The sequence below is a fragment of the Schistocerca piceifrons genome, chromosome 2, assembly GCF_021461385.2.
Source record: "Schistocerca piceifrons isolate TAMUIC-IGC-003096 chromosome 2, iqSchPice1.1, whole genome shotgun sequence".
NCBI lineage: Eukaryota > Metazoa > Arthropoda > Insecta > Orthoptera > Acrididae > Schistocerca > Schistocerca piceifrons.
The window spans coordinates 843,374,144-843,400,690 of NC_060139.1; the positions used below are offsets into that span (position 1 = coordinate 843,374,144).

Consider the following 26,547-nt stretch of genomic DNA (forward strand, 5'->3'; position numbering starts at 1 on the left):
TCGTAGCGGCCCATATCTTAAGATGACATACTATTCCTACATAATATCAATATCGCATTACAGGGGTGTCTGATTTCACCCGTGTGCTTTGACCCATGACATCATTAACATGGCGGACCCCCTACACATCTGATATGGTGAGTACATCACTACATACACACACACAACAAAAAATAAAAATGACAAGACAATATTTCACTCCAGCAATATAATGAAACTAATGGAACAACTGTAGGTGGTAGGGTGTTCAAGGCAGGAGCAAGCTAAATACACAACAATATGGAAAACAGCACCACCTCAAAACATATGGCATCCACAATACAAAACACCAAAAATCCTCAAAATATGATACAATGTTACAAACACAAAAACAACAGAAGTCACACCTTTCACTGTACCTATGTAGCTCAAATGAAAGCCTCCACACAAAAAAAAAACCAACACATTCAACTTCAAAATGCTGTACCATAAATTTCGCTTCATGTTTATAGATCAAACAAAGCCATTAATACCTGAAACAAAGACAAGACAAAAATACTGCATTGCAAGTTGCACATAACCTACAGAGATCAACACACAGCAATGAAACCAAAACCTCTCACACAAATTGAAAACCACAACCCCAGATTCATTTCAACAATTAAAATGAAAACAAAAAAACACACAGCAAAACAAACCATAAATAATGCAAGAAAAACAAAATAAAACACAAAAAATTTACTTGCCATCCAAAGCCACCAACAAATACACCTATAAACAATCCTGTTGGATGAACATCCGCAACTGAGCATTATACTAGAGGTTGAAAATACTGCTTTCTTTTGTTGTCAAGACCAGTTTCGGGCTATCATAAGCCCATCCTCAGATGTCGTAACTGTGCTGTGGCCCCTGAGTGCCATGGTGGACGTGTACTAGGCGCGGTGTGCTACCTATGAGCGCACATAGGTAGCACAGCGCGCCTAGTACAAGTCCACTGCAGCAATCGGGGGCCACAGCACAGTAGCGGCATCTGAGGATGGGCTTATGAGAGCCCAAAAACAGTAATGATAATAGAAGAAATTTACAACTGAAGTGGTATTTTCAACCTCTAGTAAATACACCTATGTTGGCCACCACCCTGCCCTCTCCCCTTTTACCACACATTATCCAAAAAAAGATCCTCCCAACAACACCAGCCTGCAAATGCCCTTCCCCTATAAACAAACATCAACCCACCCAATATCACTCCCAAACACTACACCTACAAAGAAAAACAACACACAATATTTTTTTTATTTTTACTTTTTTAAAGAGGTTGTCAAAAATCAAAACAAAGCAACTCTCAAATCCATTGTGCCCACACAAAACCTGACCCATTACCTCACAAACCACACCAACAACCTCCCCCCCCCCCCCCCTCACTAAACCCAAACACAACCCTTGGCCTATACAATCTTCCTATTGCACTAAAAAAGATACCTGAAATACTCAATAATTTTCTGAAACTGTCTTCCACCACCAAACTGGAAGAGTTCTCCCCCCCCCCCCCCCCAAAAAAAAAAAAAAACCTCCATTGTAATTGTCAAGCACTGGTCTCATAATCCTTAAACTCAATGCTATGATTTACAACCAAATACTCAGACCTCCTTTTTCGCAAACCCCTCTAAGAAGAAATATATTCTTGCATCAGTCCCACTAGTTACCTCTTAGTCCAACTATGCTACACCCGAAAATCACAATTTGAATATCCACTCTTCTGAAATAACATCTCTCTCAGACCCACAAACCAACACAAGAACACCACTTCCTATACTAACTCCTCCCAAACTCAACTTCTCCCTATGCTTCACAACTTGGAACACAATTCCCTACAAAAAGAAAACAAATCTGACTTTTATACAATGCTCACACTTACTCCTGTCTCATGCACACGAAAATCTAAAGAGCACGGAAAATAAAACCACAAGTAAAACAATCTCCCTGATGGCTAACCTATATCTCTTGAACAAGGTCCCCAGCCTAATGGATTGCCAAATACTGTCATTGCAACACTGCCGCATGTAGAGATCCCTGGTATCAGAAGCCAGGATTCTCGTCAACTTCAATCTCACCACAAACATGGCAGCTCACAGTTGGCAATCAAGCCAAACTGCTGCAACAACCTAATTGTCATAATTATGTCATCGTCTGACAACACAGAGCAAAGAACTATAGAATTTATCCATTGTTAACAAAAAAAGATAAATATTATCACATTTCAGTGCACAAGAAACACATGACACTCATCATACCTATCATCAACACGAACGTGGACAACCTCAAACCAATAAATGAGAGTTACTCACTGGTGATGAAGTACTCTCTTCCAACAACTACTTCACACATGATTACACAGAGACAAAAGACCAAATACCACATGTAAAACAAAGAACTATGAAATTCAACATCCACCACAAGAGTGGTGAAATCTGCAAACATGAACCAACTCAAAAATGCCACGCCATGACGACGTCTTACAGCACAACACCACTACCTCACAGGTCAAATCAGATGGGTGGAATCGGACACTTATCATGACACTATTAAATCGTTACGTGATTCTTTTCGGAGGGTCGGAGGGAGGGGGGGGGGGGGGGGGGGAATAAAGATGCGTAATGCATAACATGGACACAATTGTTAAACTATATCCACGTAAGAGTAATAACTGGTGGTGGTGGTGGTGGTGGTGGTGGTAGTAGTAGTAGTAGTAGTAGTAGTAGTAGTAGTAGTAGCAGCAGCAGCAGTAGTAGCAACAGTTGGGCTCATGGTACAGAACTATTTAAAAAAAATACTGGGTATCCTTATTGCACCAAGTGAATGCATCTAGCAATCTGTTGTGCATATCCGGGGAAGTATTACTAAGTATTTCATTAATAGTTCTACACAAAATCTTTAAAACAACACCGAGTTTGGACTCACAAGAACAAACAAAAAATAAAAACAATATTTTACCTGGAAACAAAATAGTATAATAAACTGCTCACGTAGATAAAAAAGATTACTAAAATACATCTGTTAAGAAAGGTGGTTAAAATAAAATGCATATTACACAATTAGAGATTACTTAGGCTCGGAGTAATGACAACACAACACTTTTACAAGAAAATTATGTGCCAGAATCTACAGTGTCTGATAGTAATATCTTGCCGTTCTCCTGAGCCCAACATCTCACTTAATACAGGAGGGAAGGGCAGGTGGAATGTGGACTCCGTTTCTTCAGATAGCCTGAGGTGAGGACATGAAGTGCGTGGGGCACACCTGTACGTTTACGAGTGTGGAGTCAGTTTTCCGAACAGAATAAACTCACTGTAAGCGGTATAGTAGCACGTCCGTGTTCCAGGAGTTGCAAGAGGGTGTCCTCAGTATGTGCAGCAATGCGGTGCAAAACTACGTTTTACATTATAAATTATGTGGATCACACTGTGTGTAAATCAAAGAACATTTTACACCAGGGACAAATCGAATAAGGCAGAGCACCTGTTAGACACCAACCTCATATTCAGAAGACTGGAATTTTCTCTATCCAGCTGTCATAATTTAGGTTACTGTTGGTTTTCCTAACTAACTTAATTCAGGAAACTCTCAGGATGGGTCCTTCAGCAAAGCCATGGGTAATCAACTTTTACCTGCATCGACAAATAAATCAATCAAATCAAACCATATTGATTGCTACAGAAACTGACGCAATATGGCACTGAAGGCACCCGCCCCCCCCCTCCCCCTAGAATGGATGAAACATATGTTACCAACGGAAACTGAGAGGCCACATTAAAAAATTGTAGCACAGGAGGAAACATTATTTCTGGTGTCCTGCATATTTCTACATCTGGACCATTCGTGATCAACATAAATGATAGCAGATTAAAAATGTGTGGAAGACTGGGACTGAAAACTGGGACCTTTGCCTTTTGCATGCAAATGCTCTGCCGATTGAGCCATCTGAGCATGACTCACAACTGGCCCTCACAGCTTTTCTTCCACCAGTACCTCATCTCCTCCCAGCCGCCAGCAGAAAGAACTGTTAACAAAGGTTACTTTTCATACTTTCACTTAATACTGTCTTGTGTAGTTTTCTGTGGCAAGGAAGTTAAAACGAAGTATTTCTTCTACAGAAGCAGCCACTGAGAATATTATGTATTGTTGATGATGGCACATTTTGCAGAAACCTCTTCAGGAACCTTGGGATTTTTGAATTTACAAGCCAATACATATACTCCACAATGATACTTATTAATAATTATGAGTGAATATAGAATAATCTCAGCTGTTCAGAACCAAAGTACTGAAAGAGAAAATAAGTTCAGTATAGATTACATGTCACTTTCTATAAATTTCTTCTGGGTTGTATCCTATCTCAAACTGTAGAATGCCTTCTTGTAGGGTTCTGAAAGGTTTTATATTCTGGTACCAACATCTATAATGGGTTGCAGATGAGATATGTAATTGGAAATCCCCCAGATACTGAAAAAAATACACACATCCAGTTGAAAGGTTAAGGTAAACAAACAGTTGAAATGGAAGCAATGCCTTTAACAAGTATATAACTTGTCTCTGATCATTAGGCCTCACAATATGGCAGTGATGCCAAAACATAACTATTCACAAAACTTGAAACTTACCTCTCATCCCATTTGCTACTAGATTCTGTACATTTTGTCAGTATTAAAGATAGAGTATGTGATGCTGGCAGGGAAGATAGGACAGCAAGTATCAAAAGCTTTTATTGTAGTGCCAATCATATTTAGGAGCATCACATATGGGGGTAGGTCATATCCCCGATGCAGTTCCTGGCTGGTAAAATTGAATATCTGTTCACACATATTACTGTAACCAGAGATTGTTTTACGAGAATTTAACTCCATCAGCTGAACAGGTTTTCGAGTGGCTTCGATATCCAAATAAGTGGTGAAAACAACATGGTAATTTTTTGTCAAATTAAGTAACACCACCATTGATAGTACAAATGCAGCAGTGTGCAACAAAAAGCAACCTTCTGAACATTGTAACTCACATGGATCAACTGACAGAGTTGCATTTGGAGCAAGTTCATTTTGATCTTTATGGACACTGAATTTACACAATATTGGATCATGCAGGATGGACTAACTACTGGAGTCAAGTTTGCACATTATTCAGTCCCATATGCATGTCTTGTACAGTAGAAAATACAAATGTCAATGTAAAGGCAAAATAACAATATAAAGGGCTTTTTTGGGATTATTACATTGAAACGGGAATTGGAATTGTTTAAGGCCTTACATTAGGGCAGATTATGAGAAACAATTATTAAAATCCATCGATAAATATTGGAAAATACAAATCAGTTTATATAATGTATTGGAACGGCAATAGCATAGCTTTATCAAATATTCCAAATGTATCTTAACCAACGAACAAAATCTTGTTCCAGCTTTCTCCATTGCTGTTAGGTAAGAATACCATCATTACCATAAATCACTCTTACTAACGGTTAACTAGCAAAACTGTTCTGAAATAAGTGTGCTATGGTTCGCAATAATCGAGAACAGTTCAATACCAATAAGATATCAGCTTTGGATTAAGCAAGCAGTGTCAATTGACTGCAAAACTGCAAATGTCATGTCTGGTGAACTTAAAATCTTGAGCTACCAGCAAATGGTTCAGGAAATATCACGGTAACATACGAAAAACTTTGGGTACTTCATTGACCGAAGCAGAAGACTGTTAAGACAACCCATTGTCGACGAACAATCATCAATAAAGGGGCAAACTGATGCAAATCACTGTCATCACTGCAGTTTGGCAATATTTTATGTTTTAAGCCGCACGGGGGACCCATCTAAGATTGTCATTTTCATTCATGTCAATAGTGTTCCACAACTAAAATATGCTTTCACTCTTAAAGTAGCAAGCAGATGGCGTACCTCTTTCCTTACTGTCATGGATTTTTAAATACTCATTTAATTACGTCATCAGTATAACGTTTCTGCTCCCACAGGAAGAATATTTTACACGCAACGTAATGTCAACGAAATCAACATCAAATTCGGCAGCCATTGTTTACAACTGTACACAGACTTGTCACAAACAAAGATTACACATTTACGTCACTCTTCATGATTGGCTGTCTTACGATGAGTTTCTCAACATCTCTGTCCAGAGATATTAAAAACCGGTGGTGCGTCTTTGTTTACTGTCTGCGGGTCAAAGTATGACGACTCTGGTATGACATGATTAAGAAACATGGCTGCGGAAATTAAACCTGTGTCTTCGAATAGTGCCAGATTTAGTGTAACTAAAAAGCCTAGCTTGCTTCACAAACTCGAAGGTTGTAACGACGATGTGAATGCTGCCTTAATCATTCCAGGCGAGGATGGCGTCATTAGTGTATGTGACGACCGGTGAGTTTACTTCTGTTAATGACATTAGTTCCCTCACCCAAGTGTAGAGTTAGTAGTACTCTTGAATTATGTTGACCTCTCGTCCAGATTCTTTTGGCAGCCTTTATGTATGACTTACTTGCCCCAGTGAAAACTGCAAAGCGACAGCAAAGTGGTGACAAACGTGACGTTGACAACAAAGTACAATAATGAGTGGCCAGACAGTTTCTAGACAAAATCAGACGAGTACACAAAATTTGATTAGAAATATTCGTATTCTTGTTTAATGCCGTCGTATTGTTACCAATGTACACATTCTTATATGTTACGGGGTATGGAGAACATGAATCTTGCGACACTTAAATGGATTATAAATTCTCTCTCATTGCAACCGGTAATCAACAACGAAATAAAGATTCATTAATTTGAGTTGGCGGATACTACATATACCAGGAACAGATACGAGTTAGTTTCGGAAATAAAACCACTAACGATATTACAAAATTTATCATGTCAAAAAATGTAGTAATTCTCTGTAGCTGTATAATTTATGGCAGTTATGTCTCATAACATTATAATTTAAATGGTTGTTGCTTATATGTGCAGATCACTATATAATTCTGACTTTAACCCTTCATCTGGTGTTACCTGCTTAGGGCTACCACAACACACATCTGTATGCAGTAAAATAATCTATTGTATCAGAGTGTTTAATGTTGCTGTTGTATATTCCCGTTTATCAGCAGCTGGGTAGATCCAACAAAGGCTAAGATATAGTGTCATTAGGGTGTGTTGTTTTTTATAGCACACATAGATTTATGACACAAATTATTTACAAAAGTGAGTAACTTCTCATAGAGTTCACAGCCATGTAGAACATATTAAAAGAGATCATAGTCGTCATTGAATATGAAGTCCCAAAAACTACAGACTCTATAAATTGGTAGAGGTTGACTGTGGGAAAGATCATTTTGCATCCCGGAGAAAAGTAAGAACATGCGAGGCAATACTGGCTTTAGGTGTTTCTATCTTACAAGGGAAACTCCCCAATGTATCTCCCTCAGATTTAGTGGTAAAATGGCCCAGTAGATAGCCTGTTACAAACCGAACACAGATCAAGCAAAAGAACAGGAACAACGTGTACTGAGCTTTGAAAAAGGAAGCAAAATAGAAATCGTGCATGGTCCAAGCTTAGGATGTGCAACATCAAGCAAGCAGCCACAATCATGGTGGTGTGGTTGTGTGGCCACAGTGTTGGACTGCTAAGTGAGAGGTCCAGCAGGCTCTAGCCTCACTCGTACCCTGGATTTCTTCTATAGCCTTGGCAATTGTCAGAATATGCATTGGTTAATGTGATGAGTAATGAGCAACTGAGATGGTGCATAGACGTCTCACAGAAATTGAAATAACAAACAGGTGTGAACAGTGTTACAACAAAGGAATGCAAGGGTCAGAACATGGTACTTGTTTGGAATGATAAGAGGTACATACGTCTGGAGGTACCTTCCTTACATCTTGCTGTTGCAGACAGATGTTACATCAAGACACACACAAATTTGAATACAGCAAAAACACATATCAGTGAATGAAGGGACAGTTCAAAGTTCCGTGGAAAAGAAAATATGGGTCAGGAGGGACATTTGAACGTGGATCTCCCCCTTCGCAGTCCAACACTATGACCATAAAATCAAGACACTGTTGTTGTTGGAGTTTGCACATTTTGAACTTGGGTTGTTCACTGTTTCGATTTTCCTGCTTTTTTCAAAGTTCAGTACAGCTTCTTCTTATTTACATGCTTCATATGTGTTGAGTTTGACGGGCTAACCAATCGGCCATCTTACCACTAAATCTGAGAGGAGTGCAAGAGGGAGTTTCCCTTATTAGGAGTCAGGTTGAAGAAAGGCAAACCCAAACTTATATAGCATTTGTAGATTTAGGAAAATACGCTCATATTCGGGGGGAAATAGGACGTTCATATTCACAGGACATTTAAATTAGTATCTTCCACAGAAATGATTAACATTTCAGTCACTGCAGTTCAGCATGTGTCCTGTTGCCTACTAGGTACAGGATCCACCATGGGCCCTGAAAGCTTGTTCCATGGGTAATGGAATTGACTTGTATAAGGTGTGAATGGCGTTTTGTGGTATAGCCATCCATGCTGCATCCACCTCTTTCCAAAGTTCATCTGTAGTGGTTGGCATTGGGTCACAACACTTCTCCCTTCATTTCATCATATCCACACATTTTTTGCTGGCAACAAGTCTGGTGATCTTGCAGGCCAGGGCAAAAGGTTGACATCTTGTGACACCAAGAAGGCACATGTTTGTGCAGCAACATGTGGTCATGCATTATCTTTCTGAAAAATGGCATCTGGGGTGTTGTGCAGAAAGGGTATAGCTACAGGTCGCAGGATGTCATTCACATAGGTCACACTGGTCTCAGTACTCTGGACATTCACCAGCTGTGATTTGTGGATGTATCCAATAGCATTACACACCATAAGGCCCCGAGTTGGTGCTGTATGTCTTGGGCAAATGCTGTCACTTTGATGCCGCTCCCCCTGTCTATGGTGAACCAAAATGCGGCCATAATTTTCAACCTAACAGAACTTGGATCCATCTGAAAACACTATTTGATGTCATTCCTGTCCCCAGTGATGTCATTCTCTAGACTGTTGCCATCTAGCATGTTTCTGCACATTCGTCAAAGGTAGGCAGAGAAGTGGATGATGCACACGTAACCTGTACCTTAATAAATGGTATGGACCGTCATCCCTGACAGTGTATGGTATGGTGCATTGTTCCGCTGTTGCGCCAGAACTGAGGAGGGTGTAGATCTGTCCTACAATGCCATTCAGGTGAGGTGTTGATCTTCTCGGGGCGTAGTCTGTGTGGCGTAACCTAACCCATCTTGTCGTATTCTACGACCTTCCTGAACCATTATGCACACACCTATTGCACTACCCAAACACTTCGTCCCACACGAGCAACAATTTCCCTGATCGATATTCGCATTGTCTCATGCCAATAACAGGCCGTCATTCAAATTCACTGATTTGACAGTGTGGTTTGCGCATACATCTGTGAGGCACCCTGCATGTCTGCTCAAGTCAGACTAATCCTATGCCTTAGGTTTATAGTGATAACAAGAGCTGCAGGCACATTTTACCAGTAGGTGGCGTTGTGCTACGATATAGATGTTGACCTTGAATCCATGGGCCGACATGATTCAAATGATAATCATTTGTGCAGAGCATGCTAATGCATGTATCGTGTGGATATAAACATGCTATCTCTGGTCGTTCAAGGTGTTCCGTTTTTTTTTTTTTTTTTTTTTTTTTTTTTTTTACCTGGACTGAACATGAGTGTATTTTGATGGTAGTGACTGGATTACACTCTTAAATTTCAAAGGTAGCAAATATAAAATACAGGGAGTGAAGGCCATTTACAACTTGTACGGGAACCAGACTGCAGTTACAAGAGTTGAAGGGCATGAAAGGAAAGCGTTAGTTGAGAAGGGACTAAGGGAAGGGTGTGGTATATCTTCAATGTTTTCCAATATGTACACTGAGCGAGCAAAGAAGGAAACCAAGGAGATGCTTGGAAAGGGACTTAATGTTCAGGGAGAAGAAATAACTTTGCAGTTTGCCAATGCCATTGTAATTGTCATACAGTAAATGACTTGGGAAAGCAGTTGAATGGAATAGATACTGAACTTAAAAGATGTTATAAGATGAGCATCAACAAAATTAAACAAAGGTAATTAAATTTAGTCAAATTAAATCAGGGAGTGCTGAGGGAACTAGATTAGGGAGCAAGATTCTAAAAGTATTAGACGAGTTATGCTATTCGGGCAACAAAATAACTGATGATTGCTGAAGTAGAGAGGAAATTCAAGTGTTAGTAACTCTTTCATGGAAATTTGTCTGGAGTATAGCCTTGTATAGAAGTGAAACATGGACCATAAGCAGCTCAGACAAGGGGAAGTGTTTCAAATATAGTGCATAGAAGAATGCTGAAGATTAGGTGGTCTGATTGTGTAACTAATGAGCAGATACTGTACAGATTTGTGGAGAAAATAAATTTTTACACAATTTGACTAAAAAAAAAAAAGATTGTTTGGTAGGATACAATCTGAGGTCTCAAGGAATTGCTAATTTGGTATTATAAGGAATTGCGGGATGGTAAAAACTGTAAGAGGAGATTAAGGGATAAAAACAGTAAGCAAGTTCAAATTGAAGTAGGTTGCAGTAGTTCTTTGGAGATTACGAGGCTTGCACAGGATGGACTAGGGTGAAGAGCTACACCAAACCAGTATTCAGATTGAAGACCATAACAACAGATGTGTTTCACCTTAGGCATGACCAAATTGCTTATTATAGTTGAGCTGCCATATGTTGATTCATGACAGTTGCAGTGGGCTGGGAGCGGTAGAAATGGCAACACCACAGTGTTGTTACAGGTCTATAGGTGCCTATTGTTTTTGTTTGTACTTATTAGAGGTTAGCAGTTGAAAGGTGGTAACAGTGCTGCAAGCTTTCAGTGATCACCTTACTCTGTATGGACAAAAGTCCATAACACATAGTGCTATACCCCTGCAAGCATTGAAAACATTTGAATTAGTAATTTCACATTACTCATTGTGTCCATAAATTTATAGCTTCATTTTTGTCACAGTCCTGGACAAAGTAAAAATCAGTATGGTTTACGGCTACGTGACAGGAATGACCTCAAATAGTGTTTTCAGATGGATCCAAGTTCTGTTAGGTTGAAAATTATGGCCGCATTTTGGTTTCTAGTCGTTTCAGAAAAATTTGAGAAAGTGTTCTACTAAATTCTGAGTCATCCTGCTGAGCATAACTTGCCTGCTTGACAGTTTGCTTTCATAAAAGTTTCTGCGCAGAGAAAGGTATACAAGCCTTCACAAATAAATCACACAAGACATAGCAAGAAAAGTTATTCTTTGACTTTGCCAAAGCCTTTGATTGTGGGGATCATGCAGCTCTACTTGGACTTTGTGAGTTTCCCCTGCATGCTTAGGATTCTGTCTTCATAACAAAGCAGTGTGTCATTGTAATGAAATTTACCTCACTTGCAAGGGTCTCCTAAGGATTGTTACTGACCTGCGCTTATGCTTAATCTGCATAAATGATCCTCCAATGGCTTTAAAGGATGGATTAGACACTATAATTGCTTCATAGTTGATGTCATAATCTTAAGAGATACAGCAACTATTTAGATATTTAAGATAATTCTCATTTATTGTTGTATCTTAGTTGCACATTTTTAATTAAATTACATATTTCAGTCATTCTGGATTTGCACATTTGTAATTAGACTACATGTTTTGACCATTCTGGATCATCTTTGGATCTAAGTGGTTGCGTCAGTGTCTAGTCAGAACCCATATCAGATTACTTAGATCCGAAGATGATCCAAGGTGATAGAAATATGTAATCTAATTAAAAGTGTGCAACTGAGACCTAATGATAAAATGACAATTATCTTAACTGTATTTGCTGATGATGCAAAGATATGACCATATAATCAAGTGTCTTAACTCGACTGTAAACAGAATACCCTGTGCAAAATACTGTGGAACATAACTGGATAATAGGTAACAATTGGGTCAGCACATAGATAATATATCAAGAAGCTCATTTCAACATATTTAGTTGGTGGATATCTCTCTCACGATGTGGACAAAAATTGTAGCATTTTTTCTCCTTGTCTCAAGCAATTATTTCCCAGAGCAGTGCACTTAAATTTAAGTATAGAAAGTATATATTCAGCAGAAACAGCCAGTGGAAATTCTGTGCCAAGTAAACAACTTTTAATCTTGCCTAGGCTTCTTTAGGGAGCTTGCAATTCTTACACTATCTTCCCGTACAGTTTTTTTCCTTGGCAGTTCTTATCGGTGGTGTTAAAATAAATTTGAGCTGGACTGTGGTTTGCACAATCACAATGCAAGGCACAAAAATAAATTTAGTGTATACTGCCTCCTTGTCTAGTGTTTGAAATGGAGCAATGTAATCTGTTGCAAAGATATTCCACAAGTTCCATCAAACATAGAACAAGAAATTTGGAATCCCCACAAATTCAAAAGGAGCATTCCATGCCAAGATTCTAATTTGAGAAAAAGTTCTTGTGTGGCCATCAAGGATTTTGGTAAAATTTTGTATGAACATTCACACATGATGTAATTTCGTAGGCCCCTCAGCTGGTGGACATTAGGGAAGTGGCTGATTCCACCTGTCTGCTTTGACCCATGATGTCAGTATGGCAGAAACACCTACTTCCAGTGTATACAAAATGGCGCTGATGTCATCACCATACATGTATGTCAACAAACGTGAATAAAGGTAAAAACACAAGAACGTCTTACTCCAATAATAAAATGAAAATAACAATACAGTCACAAAAATAGGGCGGGGACAAGCTAAATAAATCACAGTACAAAACATCACACCATCCCAAAACAAATATTAAAAAGAAATCTCAACTTGACATGATGCTTCAGCCACCAAACCAACAGGAATCGTACCGTCCAGTCAACCTAGCTAGCTCAAACAAAGCCCACAGTACCAAGAAACCAATGTCTGATATGACATTTTCCTTGACCCAATTGATACCTACTGGCAAACCACAAATAAAAATAAAATAAAAAGAAACCACAATCACAAACTTCACACACCTACATAACTCACAAAATGCCACCAAAACCAAAATCTCAACAACTCGTAAACCATAAAAACAATAAAAACACATATTCGCTAGATGAGTTAAAACACAATCTAAATCACACACACACACACACACACACACACACACACACACACACACACGAAAAGAAAAAACATGATGACAAACACCAAACTAATCAGACGTCACAAAAACAATCAAGGGTCATTCCATATCAAATCACCCAATAAAAAATAAATTTTACACCCACCTCCTTAGATTTTCATGAAATTTGGCTCAAATGGTTCTAATACCATCCTGACAACACCTGCAAATTTTTTTTTTGCTTTATCTCTTACAGTTTTTTTTATAAATTTTTAAAGTTTTTATGTTTTGCGTTTTCCGAACCTTCGGAAATGGTAAATTTGATTTGTATTCAAAACTTTAAAATTGCGTATCTTAAAAACACTTTTAGATAACATCATGAATTTTTGCAGCAAGTTTATTTATTATACATATTTGAAGATAAAAATGATACTATTAAAATATATTAATATTTTCTATGAAAAAAATATACGTATTTTTTCTTTTTTTTTTTAAACGGATGTTTTATTTTATAAGAATTGCAATATCTAGAGTCTCAGACCTGATAGAATGCTCAAATTTGTTTTAATTTACTCTTAAACATATAGGCTACTTGATAAAACAAAAATAATGATGGCTTTTTAACATGTTTATTAATTATAGTAGATTACATTAGAATTATGTACAAAGATAATGTACTTACGACACTTATGTATAACCCAACTGATTGCTTGAAACATTGAATTTTTTGAGTAATTTTGTCTTTTTAATAAACATTAATGCTGATTCAAACTGTTTTTCCACTTCATCCAAGAGCTTTCAGTTCTTTTGATAGTCTTTTTTGAAGTAATACATTCTTCCAGTGACGCTTGATTGAGGTGCGTCTACTACACAGACTATGTGCTCCAAAGGCACTATGCAAGAATCTTCTCTTTCAGGCCAATAAAATGATGCAGATGGTCCTGAAGGATGTAGAAATAGAATAACTGCATCTTCTTAATCATTGAATATTATTTTTACAGTCCAAAGTACCAGTTACCATCATAATTTGCAGCCACATAGCTATTTATGGATGGTTCAACACGAACCCAATCAGAAGAAGAATGGAAAGAAAAGGCTAAGGAGGGTTTTACACTATCTGTAGTCCTTCTAATTTCAAGGTTGTTTGTTGGAAGTGGTTTGAAGTTATGAAAACTTCTTGTTCCAGGAATGGTTCGGGTTGCTTAAAAATGTTTTTCTAGTTTTAACCGTAGCAAATCAGCTTCTTTTTTGTCAATAAAGTGAAAATGAATGTTTTCAATATTTTTTTCACAAAACTTGTACATATCAATTGCTGTCGTTATTTGTTCTTAGTCTGAAAGCTGTAGACTGGCTTTCCTTAAAATTCTTTTAATAGTTCCTCCTAGGCCATCACAAATTGACTTCCCATGACTTGTTGCAAAAAAAGAGTGTTGAGCCTTCAAATTAAAGTCTCTCAAGTGTTCAGTCAAATTTTTAAAACTGTTTCTATTTTTGTACTGCCCAGCACAACCATTTGTAAAGTAGTGAACTGAGTCAATGTCAGTGTGACGTAATGACAGCCACTTTGTAATTTCTCTTTGTACAAAGTTAACAAAACCAGTGTCATGTTCTTGGTCATCACTAATAAAACAGTGGTTGGAAACAAAAACATTGTTTTCCTCATTTCTTAGAAAAACTCCAACTGGGTGTAGAGTACAACCACCTCTATTCTAGTGGTAACTGTGGATCTCATTTTGTATAACAAACGAATGATTTTCACTGAAATCCATCACAATAATTGCTGTTTTGGGTGGTGGGTCTTCTTTCAATCTTTTAAAGGCTGCTGATTGGGATTTTGCTATAAACGAGTGCAGGGTGAGCTTTTCCAATGACCTAACCAATAAAGAAATGTAGTCTTCAACACTGATAGACTGTTCGATTATTTCTGCCCTGTCTGTGTTAACCCACTGACTGATTACAATTTCTTCTTCTAAATCATAATCTTCACTTAGTTTTTCAGTTAAGTACTCAGTTAGTGCAGTATTTGCAGGACAACTGTCGCAATGATGTAGCATGCAGTTTTGGTTTAAGCATCATACATGGGTTGATAAGAGTGAAAAGCTAAGAGCATTGTACTTAACAGAGGTGGAAGGGGGCAGTGAAAACTAGATCAATAAGACAATGAAAGATGTAGAAAACTGAACTGGAATGAAGAAAGGAGCAGTTACTGTGAAGAAATGCTGAGACGGAAGAACTTGACGTAAATTAAACCCAGTTGGCTGGCGAGAACGAAGGACATGTTGTAGCGCTAGTTCCCACCTGTGAAGTTCTGAGAAACCGGTGTCTGGGGGAAGAATCCAGATGGTGCGTGTGGTCAAACTGTGATCACAGTTGTCATGTTGTAGAGCATGCTCTGCAACAGGATATTGCGTGTTGGCAGTATACACCCTCTGCCTACGCCCGTTCATCATAATTGATAATTTGGTGGTAGTCATGCTGATGTAAAAGGCCGAACTGTGTTAGCATAACAGCTGATATATGACGTGTCATTTCACAGGTAGCTCTCCCTTTGATAGTGTATATTTTGACAGTTGCAGGACTGCTATAGGTGGTGGTAGGAGCGTACATAAGGCAAATCTTGTAATGGGGACGGTCACAGGGGTAGGAGCCCTCCCAATCTCCACAATATTCTTGTCAGACCTATGCTCCTTCTGCACCCATTTCCCTACCTTACGGTTCCTCCCCTGTGACCACCCCCCACTGCAAGACTTGTCCTATGCACCCTCTTACCACCACCTACAGCAGTCCTGTAACTGGCAAAATATACACTATCAAAGGGAGAGCCACCTGAGAAACGACACGTCATATATCAGCTGTTATTTAAACACTGTTTGGCCTTTCACATCAGCATTACTAACACCAAATTATCAATTAGAATAAACGGACATAGACAGAGGGTGTATACTGGCAACACACAATATCCTGTTGCAGAGCATGCTGTACAACATGACAATCGTGACCTAGGTGCCTCTTTCACAATACGTGCCATCTGAATTCTTCCACCAGACACCAGTATCTCAGATCTCCAGAGATGGAAACTAGTGCTACAACATGTCCTTGGTTCTCACCAGCCACCTGGCGTTACTTTACATTAAGTTCTTCACAGTAACTACTCTTTTTCTTCACTCCATTTTAGTTTTCTACACCTTCCATTGTCTTTTCCATCTATTTTTCACTGCCCCCCCCCCCCTCCCGCCTCTGTTATGTACAATGCTCTTAGCTGTTTGCTCTTATTAACTCATATATGTCTTGCATATTACCCTGTCTTCCATCTTAAAGCTCTCAGGTTTTCAAATCTCATCTGATGCAGTTCCCAACAGTCAGTCTTACCTTCTCATCCCCTGCGGTAAGTCTCCCCTGAGCCACGGTTCTGGGCGACTTTTCCAAAAATCTACCCCTTTTCCTAGACGTCTCCAGTCCTATTCGTTCATCCCTCTTTCTTCCCCTTCAACCCTTCTGCCTGAAGGAGCCACTGGCTCTGAAAGCTTGCCTAATTATAATATTCTTTTATGTGTGTGTTTTGCCACTGCTTGATGAGTAGATTTTTTTATCTATCAATTTAAACGTAATAATGTGTTGCAGTGTTTTATAACTACGCTATTTTCTGCACGTTTTAGATTTAAACAACCCACTGATGATGGTGATATTTGTCACTGAAATTAGGAGGAATAAATAAGTAAATAAATAACAAAATGTGTTTTGCATCAAGATGGAGTCACAGTTCCCAAATTGTTGTTCATGTGTTTCCTTTGGAATATTATTGTGAAATTTGGCAAGCAAATATATGATTAACATGTTTTTTATCGAAAATAACAAAATTCAGATTTTGAAATTATCAAAGTTTTAAAAAAGTTTTGGTTTGGGAAAATTGAGTATTTTAATGAGTTTGGACAACCGGTACATATTTTAACACCTGTAATAAGCTTCTTGAGAGATGGCCATTTTAAGGTTTTGAAGCATGGCAAAAATCATACAATTTCAGGAACTTTAAAAATTAAAAAGACGAAAAAGAAATTTCATAAAAAATTAATTTTGGATTTTATCTTATTTGAAAGGTAGAATAAAATGACAAAAATTTACAAAATTCTAAATCAACAATGTTCAAATTTAGTTCTCTATTGGTCAGTTTCACATGGAATGACCCAGCTGTTTCTGTTTCCTTCATTTTGTCCAATTTTTCCCCATTTTTTTCTTTCTTTTGCTTCACTTTTCATGTTAATAATCATGTTTCTAAATTTCTGTCTTTCGTTTATCATTTCCTTGTTGATTCCCGCTTGTTTTAGGTCTTCTTCTGCTACTTGAAGCCAACAGTTTTTTTAATTTGTTTTTTATTTTTTTATTTTTTTATTGAGCTATTTAACTACCATTGTTGTTCATTTTATGTATGTGTCCATAGAATGTTAGTCGGCGTTTCCTGATCTTGTCTTGTGCTCACGTAATTCTTTGGTTCATCTCTTCATGAACATGCCATCTCTGTGTATTGCTCCAAACGATTTTCGTATGATTTTACATTCCTTTTTGTCTGTCCCTGTCACACCTGATGTTCTGATTGTTGTTGTTTGAGGTAGTACCATTGTAATGCCCAAGTCTGACCTGTCTGTGACAAGTTTTTCTGTTCATTTTGCATTGGACCATGTTTGATTCTCATATTTAGCTTTCCCTGTTATGTTACGTGCAATATATTTCTTAAATTAATCACAATTTTTTTTCTATTTAAGAGGTCTAATATCCTGTTTTGTAAGTGTAAATTCATTCACTCTGTAATGTAGTAGTTGCTCATTTGCTTTGTTTTGAAGACAAGCATCCGTTTGTTTAGTAAGCCAGACTGTCAGACACTCTATGGTCACCTGTTCAAATCTCCAGAGCTGGAAGTTACATATAGCTTTCCCTGTGATTTACTACTAGTATATTTCTTCAATTTCATATCTGTTTTTCTATTTAAGAGGTTTAATCTTGCACTTTTATCTGTAAGTGTAAACCCAGGCAGTCTACTTAGATTTCTGTCTGCTTTTATAGTTTACTTCTTCAGTTAGTCTTGTTAGCATGGATAGGATGTGTGCATGCTGTGTGTAGACCCAGGAGAAACTGGCGGCAGTTCGTGAACGGCCAAAAGCACTTTTGGTTTTGGTTCACTGCATTCCAGCTGCTACCTCAGAATGCAGCGATGGTGGAAAATCTGATGTCGCCTTTTGCCCATGGGCTCTGCTGTCAAGGCACCTCCTAGTGTAACCAACACTGTGAATCTATCCTCACAGCAGGGTGAGTGGGTAATGATAATGTGTTCACGTTGCTGGAGGTGGAGGGCCGATCGTTTAGCAGGGTTCAAGTATGCACTTGTGGTCAGGGAGTTGGTAGTTTTGGGAGCTCCAACATTAGGCACATTATGGAGCTCCTTAGGAAGATAGCATTCAGGGCTGAAAAGAAAGTCAACAAGCACTCTGTCTGCCAGGGGGCCTCATTCAAGATGTGGAGGTAGCCTTTCCTGTGGCTATCGAATATGGAGGGTGCAATCATCTGCAAGTTGTGGCTCATGTCAGCACAGCGTTGCTTGTTGCTTGGGTTCTGAGGCCATTGTCAGTTCATACAGGCAGATATGGTGAAGGCTGCTGGCCTTGCGCATGGGGTGCAAGCAGATCTTGTAATTTGCAACATTGTGCCCGGAGTTGATTGGTTTCCTTTGGTTTGGAGCTAATTGGAGGGTCTCAACCAACGACTTCGTCAACACTTAACAGTCTTGGTTACAGATTCCTGGACCTGCGCAATCAGGTGAAGATTTGCAGGACTCCCCCTTGATAGGTCAGGGGTGAGTGCATAAAGAAGACACCTATTTGGATAGCAGAGAACTTCTGGAGTCCCATGGAATTTTTTAGGCTAGGCACTAGTTTGAGGAACTCTGATTAACACTCACCAGTCGATATGCAGCTATAAAAGTCAGACTGTGTTCAGTGTAAAGACACTTAGACTGTCAAAATTTTATCAGTAAATTGTTGCAGTATTTGTAAAATAGTTCCTGTATTTACTGCCCTCCAGGAAAGTTCTTGGACTCAGATTGTTCTTGGAATCGAGAGCTGGCTTAAACACACAATTGAAAGTTCTGAGATATTTAATGAGTCATGGAACGTATATCGGAAAGACAGATTAGGCTCCGTAGGAGGGGGCAGTTTTCATTACAGTTGAATAAATTATTCTCTCTATTGTGGTTGAAATTGAGTGTGACAGTGAACTTACCTGGCTGCATGTAACAGATCTCTACCAGCCGTCCTTTTCCTCTGTGACAGGTCTAGAGTCATTCAAAGAAAGTCTATTCAGTATCCAGATCATGCAATACTTGTTGGAGGCAACAACAACCTATGGAATGTAGACTAGGGCATCTACGGATTCATTCTGGGGGCGCTGAAGACAGTCTTAGCTAGTTTGGGAGCCCACACACTATGGAAATGTCTTTGACCTCACAGCTATTTTATTTGGTCCTGTAGGATTACATGGTGTACAGTGAATGTATGTGTAATATAGGACAAGTCAAAAATACAAAAACCTTCATTATCACCTACTTCCTACAATTCTAACATCATCGATTATAATTAACAGTATTTACAAATTTAATGTGAGCTGTACTCACCTACACTGTAGAATTCTTTTTCCACCAGGTAGTCTTTTAGGTTATTTGAAAACTTAGTATCATGTACATTGTCATGCAGTTTTTTTAGGCAGACTTGTTAGTAATTTGATACCTGAGTACTGGGGTCCTTTTTCAAGCACTATCACTCTGTAGGGTATGCTTTGTATGCCATTCTTCCTTCGTGTGTTGTGGGTTATACACTAGCATTTGTAGACCACTCTGCACTGTCTTTTGTGACCTGTAGTATATATATATATATATATATATATATATATATATATATATATATATATATATATAGTGACTTACCGAACAAAAGCGCTGGCAGGTCGATAGACACACAAACAAACACAAACATACACACAAAGTTCAAGCTTTCGCAACAAACTGTTGCCTCATCAGGAAAGAGGGAAGGAGAGGGGAAGACGAAAGGAAGTGGGTTTTAAGGGAGAGGGTAAGGAGTCATTCCAATCCCGGTAGCGGAAAGACTTACCTTAGGGGGAAAAAAGGACAGGTATACACACGCACATATCCATCCACACATACAGACACAAGCAGACATATTTGAAATATGTCTGCTTGTGTCTGTATGTGTGGATGGATATGTGCGTGTGTGCGAGTGTATACCTGTCCTTTTTTCCCCCTAAGGTAAGTCTTTCCGCTCCCGGGATTGGAATGACTCCTTACCCTCTCCCTTAAAACCCACTTCCTTTCGTCTTCCCCTCTCCTTCCCTCTTTCCCGATGAGGCAACAGTTTGTTGCGAAAGCTTGAACTTTGTGTGTATGTTTGTGTTTGTTTGTGTGTCTATCGACCTGCCAGCGCTTTTGTTCGGTAAGTCACCTCATCTTTGTTTTTATATATAATTTTTCCCACGTGGAATGTTTCCTTCCATTATATATATATATATATATATATATATATATATATATATATATTGTTGTCTTCAGTCCTGAGATTGGTTTGATGCAGCTCTCCATGCTACTCTATCCTGTGCTTCTTCATCTCCCAGTACATACTGCAGCCTACATCCTTCTGAATCTGTTTGGTGTATTCATCTCTTGGTCTCCCTCTCCAATTTTTACCCTCCACGCTGCCCTCCAATACTAAATTGGTGATCCCTCGATGTCTCAGAACATGGCCTACCAACCGATCCCTTCTTCTAGTCAAGTTGTGCCACTAGCTCCTCTTCTCCCCAATTCTATTCAATACCTCCTCATTAGTTATGTGATCTACCCATCCAATCTTCAGCATTCTTCTGTAGCACCACATTTTGAAAGCTACTATTCTCTTCTTGTCTAAACTATTTATCGTCCATGTTTCACTTCCATACATGGCTACACTCCATACAAATACTTTCAGAAACGAATTCCTGACATTTAAATCTATACTCGATGTTAACAAATTTTTCTTCTTCAGAAACAGTTTCCTTGCCATTGCCATTCTACATTTTATGTCCTCTCTACTTCAACCATCATCAGTTATTTTGCTCCACAGATAGCGAAAGTCCTTCACTACTTTAAGTGTCTCATTTCGTAATCTAATTCCATCAGCATCACCCGACTTAATTTGACTACATTCCATTACCCTCGTTTTGCTTTTGTTGATGTTCATCTTATACCCTCCTTTCAAGGCAAGACACTGTTCATTCCGTTCAGCTGCTCTTCCAGTCCTTTGCTGTCTCTGACAGAATTACAATGTCATCGGCGAACCTCAAAGTTTTTATTTCTTCTCCATGGATTTTAATACTTACTCCGAACTTTTCTTTTGTTTCCTTTATTGCTTGCTCAATATACAGATTGAATAACATCAGCGATAGGCTACAACCCTGTCTCGCTCCCTTCCCAACCACTGCTTCCCTTTCATACCCCTTGACTCTTACAACTGCCATCTGCTTTCTGTACAAATTGTAAATAGCCTTTTGCTCCCTGTATTTTAACCCTGTCATCTTCAGAATTTGAAAGAGAGTATTCCAATCAACATTGTCAAAAGCTTTCTCTAAGTCTACAAATGCTAGAAACGTTGAGTTGCCTTTCCTTAATCTTTCTTCTAAGATAAGTCGTAGGGTCAGTATTGCCTCACGCGTTCCAACATTTCGACAGAATCCAAACTGATCTTCTTCAGGTCGGCTTCTATCAGTTTTTCCATTTGTCTGTAGAGAATTCGCATTAGTATTTTGTAGCTGTGACTTATTAAACTGATAGTTCGGTAATTTCCACATCTGTCAACACCTGCTTTCTTTGGGATTGGAATTATTATATTCTTCTTGAAGTCTGAGGGTATTTCGCCTGTCTCATACATCTTGCTCACCAGATGGTAGAGTTTTGTCAGGACTGGCTCTCCCAAGGCTATCAGTAGTTCTAATGGAATGTTGTCTACTCCGGGGGCCTTGTTTTGACTCAGGTCTTTTAGTGCTCTGTCAAACTCTTCACACAGTATCATATCTCCCATTTCATCTACATCCTCTTACATTTTGATAATATTGTCCTCAAGTACATCACCCTTGTATAGACCCTCAATATACTCTTTCCACCTTTCTGCTTTCTCTTCTTTGCTTAGAACTGGGTTTCCATCAACTCTTGATATTCATACAAGTGGTTCTCCTTTCTCCAAAGGTCTCTTTAATTTTCCTGTGGGCAGTGTCTATCTTACCCCTAGTGAGATAAGCCTCTACATCCTTACTTTTGTCCTCTATCCATCACTGCTTAGCCGTTTTGCACTTCCTGTCGATATCATTTTTGAGACGTTTGTATTCCTTTTTGCCTGCTTCATTTACTGCATTTTTATATTTTCTCCTTTCATCAATTAACTTCAATATTTCTTCTGTTACCCAAGGGTTTCTACTAGCCCTCGTCTTTTTACCTATTTGATCCTCTGCTGCCTTCACTATTTCATCCCTCAAAGCTACCCATTCTTCTTCTACTGTACTTCTTTCCCCCATTCCTGTCAACTGTTCCCTTATGCTCTCCCTGAAACTCTGTACAACCTTTGGTTTAGTCAGTTCATCCAGGTCCCATCTTTTTAAATTCCTACCTTTTTGCAGTTTCTTCAGTTTTAATCTAAAATTCATAACCAATAGATTGTGGTCAGAGTCCACATCTGCCCCTGGAAATGTCTTACAATTTAAAACCTGGTTCATAAATCTCTGTCTTACCATTATATAATCTATCTGATACCTTTATATATGCAAGGAGGAAAAAGTTAAGATGTCTAGTCTTTTGAAGCAGTTTATGCATGTTTCAGAAGTCTTTCTTCTGAATATGATACTGATTGCTTTTTTTATGTAATGTAAACACCCTTTTTATTTCTTGAATGTTTGAGTTTCCCAACATTATCACTCCATACTGCGGGTATTGTTTGAAGAGTCCATGGTATACTGTGCACAGAAGCTGTTTGTCTGCATACTGTGATAGCTACCTCATTATAAATATGATGGAGCTGAGTTTTTTATGTACAGAATTAGTAAGTTGTTTCCATTTCAGCTTGTTATCACAGCAATACCTAAGAATCTAGTGGATTCTACTTCTTCTAGTCTCATTTCAGCCACCTCTAAACCCAAGTGCCAGCCTTCCCTTTATTTCTGAACCCTGCATACATAGTCCTTTTTAGTTTTAAAACAATCCATTTTCCAGGAGCCATTGAGCTGCTGTGCTCTTCTCTCAAGCTGTGTCACAGTTTGGTCATTGTTCAGTATTGTCATGTCAGCTGCATACAGTATCTTTTTATCTTTCTCTTCAACACTTAATGTCATTAACAAACAGAATGGCCCCATTACCGATCCTTGCGGCACTCCATATTTGATGGTTTTGGTTTCTGACTCATATGCACCCCCTATTGATACACATTGCTTCCTGTTGCATAGGTGTGATTCTATCCACTTCCCTGCTTACCCTCGAATACCATAGTTTTCCAATTTTCTTTTCAGTCTTTCATGGTCAGTAGTGTCAAATGCTTTGGGGAGATGTTGAAACATTGCAGATAGAACTTGTTTTTCATCTAAGGACTGTATAATGTATTTTGTCAGACTGGCAATTGCTGATTCCGTAGATTTACTCGTTCTGAAACTGTGCTGTGAAGGTCTGAGAATGTTGTATTTGTCCAGATAATCAACTAATCTATTATACATTAGCATTTCCAAGATTTTTGAGAAACCTGATATTAGTGAAATTGGAAATCTTTCACAAAAAGAGATTCATAAAAACATACCATCATTTGACCATCAGACTGACTCCCATATGGACGACATAGTAATAAGCACCCCAGGCACAGAGAAACAACTGAAAGTGTTGAAAACAAAGAAGTTGCCAGGTATGTATGGAATACAAGTTTAGTTTTACAGGAATGGCCCCTTAGTTAGCTTGCAGTTATTGCAAATCTCTCGCACAGTGCAAAGTCCCAAGCAACTATAAAAAAGTGCAGGTGGTTCCTGTAAATAAGGTAAAAGAATGGTCATGAAAAATTACATACCAATATCCTTCACATTGGTTTGCTGCAGAATTCTAGGATGTATTCTCAGGTCAAATATAATAAATGTCCTAGAGACTGAGAAGCTTATATCCATCAATCAGCATGTTTTTAAAAAGGATCTTTGTGTGAAACTCCTTGCCCTTTTCTCACACGATATCCTGCAAACTGTGGATGAAGGGCAACAGACATATTCTATACTTCTAGATTTTCAGAAAGCAATTGGCATGGTGTCCCACTGCAGACTGTTAATGGAGGTAGAAGCATATTGAATAGATTCTCAGATATGAGAGTGGCTCAAAGACTTTGTAAGTAATAGAACCCAGTGTGTTGCCCTCAACAGCAAGTGTTCATCATCAGGAGTACCCCAGGGAAGTGTGATAGGACCACAGTTATTTTCTATATTTGTAAATGATCTGGTGGTCAGGGTGGGCAGCAGTTTGTGATTGTTTGCTGATGATGCTGTTGTGTACGGGAAGGTGTCGAAGTTGAGTGACAGTGAGAGGATAGAAGATGACTGAGACAAAATTTCAATTGGTGTGATGAATGGCAACTAGCTCTATATGTAGGAAAACGTAAGTTCATGTGGATGAGTAAAAAGAGAAACCCTTAATATTCGGATAGAGCATTAGTTGTGTCCCGCTTTTTAAATAACTCTGTATAATGTTGCAGAATGATATGAAGTGGAATGAGCATGAGAGGAATGTGGTACAGAAGGTGAATGGTCGACTTCCTGTTTGTTGGGTGGATTTTGGAAGGAGACCTGCGTATAGGACACTAGTGAGAGCCATCCTGGAGTACTGCTCAAGTGTTGGGATCAGATTAAAGGAAGAAATTGAAGCATTTCAGAGGTGGGCTGTGAGAGTTGTTACTGATAGGTTCGAACAACGTGCAAGTATTATGGAGAAGCTTCAGGAATTCAAATGGGTATCCATAAATGGAAGACAATGTTCTTTTCAAGGAACGCTATTGAGAAAATTTAAGTGAACCAGTAACTGAAGCTGACTGCTGAATGATTCTACTGACCGCTGAATGATTCTACTGCCACCAACATAAATTTTGCATAAGGACCTTGAAGATAAGAGTCTAGAAATTAGGGCTCACACCGAGGCATATAGACAGCCACACACACTGTATGGTGGCTTGTGAAGTATAGATATAGATTTGTCTATATTCCCATAGATACTTAAATTTTTCCACTCTGTTAGGCTTTCTGTATTTATGTGCATGGTTTGTGTGGCATTTTTTCTTTCCAAGTATTGTTTTTTTTTTCATGTGATACCTATAGACCTAATTTGGTAGACTTTTTTTTGTATTCCAATGCTTCAGTACTTCTTGTCTGTTGTTGCTGAGTATTGTCATGTCATCTGCAAATGCTAGGCATTTTATTATTATCTTGTTTGCCTGTGTTTGTCCTAACTGAATCCCTTTTACTTTTTCTTTGTCATTTTCATGAAGTGAGATTTTTCTTTAAGCTTCTTGCAGTTGAAGCGTTTATCAAAGTACTTTTTAAGAAAGTTACAGTTTTCCGTAGTATTTATTTCAAGAGATTGATTGGTTCTTGTAAAGCAGGTACTTATATTTTCCATGAATATACTGTAGAAATTTCTCATGAAGTCATTCTTGATTACATTTAGTTTGCTTTTATACTGTGCCCTTATCACTCTCTTAATACCTTCTGTGGATATTTTCTGGACTGTGTGGAATCCTGCAGTGTTTCTTTTGTTCTGTTACTGCTAAACTTCTTCCGTGCCTGAAGTCTGTGTTAATTGGCCTAATCACAAGTTGTGTTCACTATCTATGTTTGTTTTTCCTGCGAGGTTGACCCCAATACATTGCCTTCGTGAAGTTGTATTTTGATTAATTTCTTCAATAATTTTGTCTTTGTTTGTCCTCAAATATTCCGGGTCTGGTCTTGTAATTTTATTCTGTGTTGTCGTTCTGTTTCTTGGGATTAACCTAATAATGTTTAGTTGTAGCAAGTAATAGTTGGACTGGAAGAATACTTTGCATGTTCTCACGTCCAGAATTTCTGTGGTACTTTTGTTTGTTGTGGCTATGTGGTGTATTTGGAATTCCCCCATATGTTGAACTAGACATGCCCTTGACAGCTGTTGGAGTGGTCAGAGTTCGAAAAGATCTCTGTTCACATTTTCTAAACCTTTCGTAATGCTGTGTTATTAAAGTGGAGATTGGACTGTATATTCTTCCACCTGCCTTGACTTATCATATCTGCTACACAAGGTACACAAAATGAAGTAA

The 26,547-nt window shown here is 38.5% G+C and overlaps 2 protein-coding genes across 4 annotated transcripts in view; one reads left to right on the plus strand and one right to left on the minus strand.

The window, feature by feature from the left end:
• LOC124777329 (BRCA2-interacting transcriptional repressor EMSY) overlaps positions 1-6,074 on the minus strand; it is a 298,543-nt gene extending 292,469 nt beyond the window's left edge. For all 3 annotated transcript variants that reach the window (XR_007015714.1, XM_047252690.1, XM_047252688.1), the window contains exon 1: positions 5,922-6,074. The gene's annotated coding sequence lies outside the window, so the exon portion shown is untranslated. The remainder of the gene's footprint in view (positions 1-5,921) is intronic.
• Positions 6,075-6,198: 124 nt separating this feature from the next.
• LOC124777447 (WD repeat and FYVE domain-containing protein 2) overlaps positions 6,199-26,547 on the plus strand; it is a 66,538-nt gene continuing 46,189 nt past the window's right edge. The window contains exon 1 of the mRNA XM_047252861.1: positions 6,199-6,398. Within this exon, the coding sequence (XP_047108817.1) occupies positions 6,241-6,398 (158 nt within the window). The 5' untranslated portion in view covers positions 6,199-6,240. The remainder of the gene's footprint in view (positions 6,399-26,547) is intronic.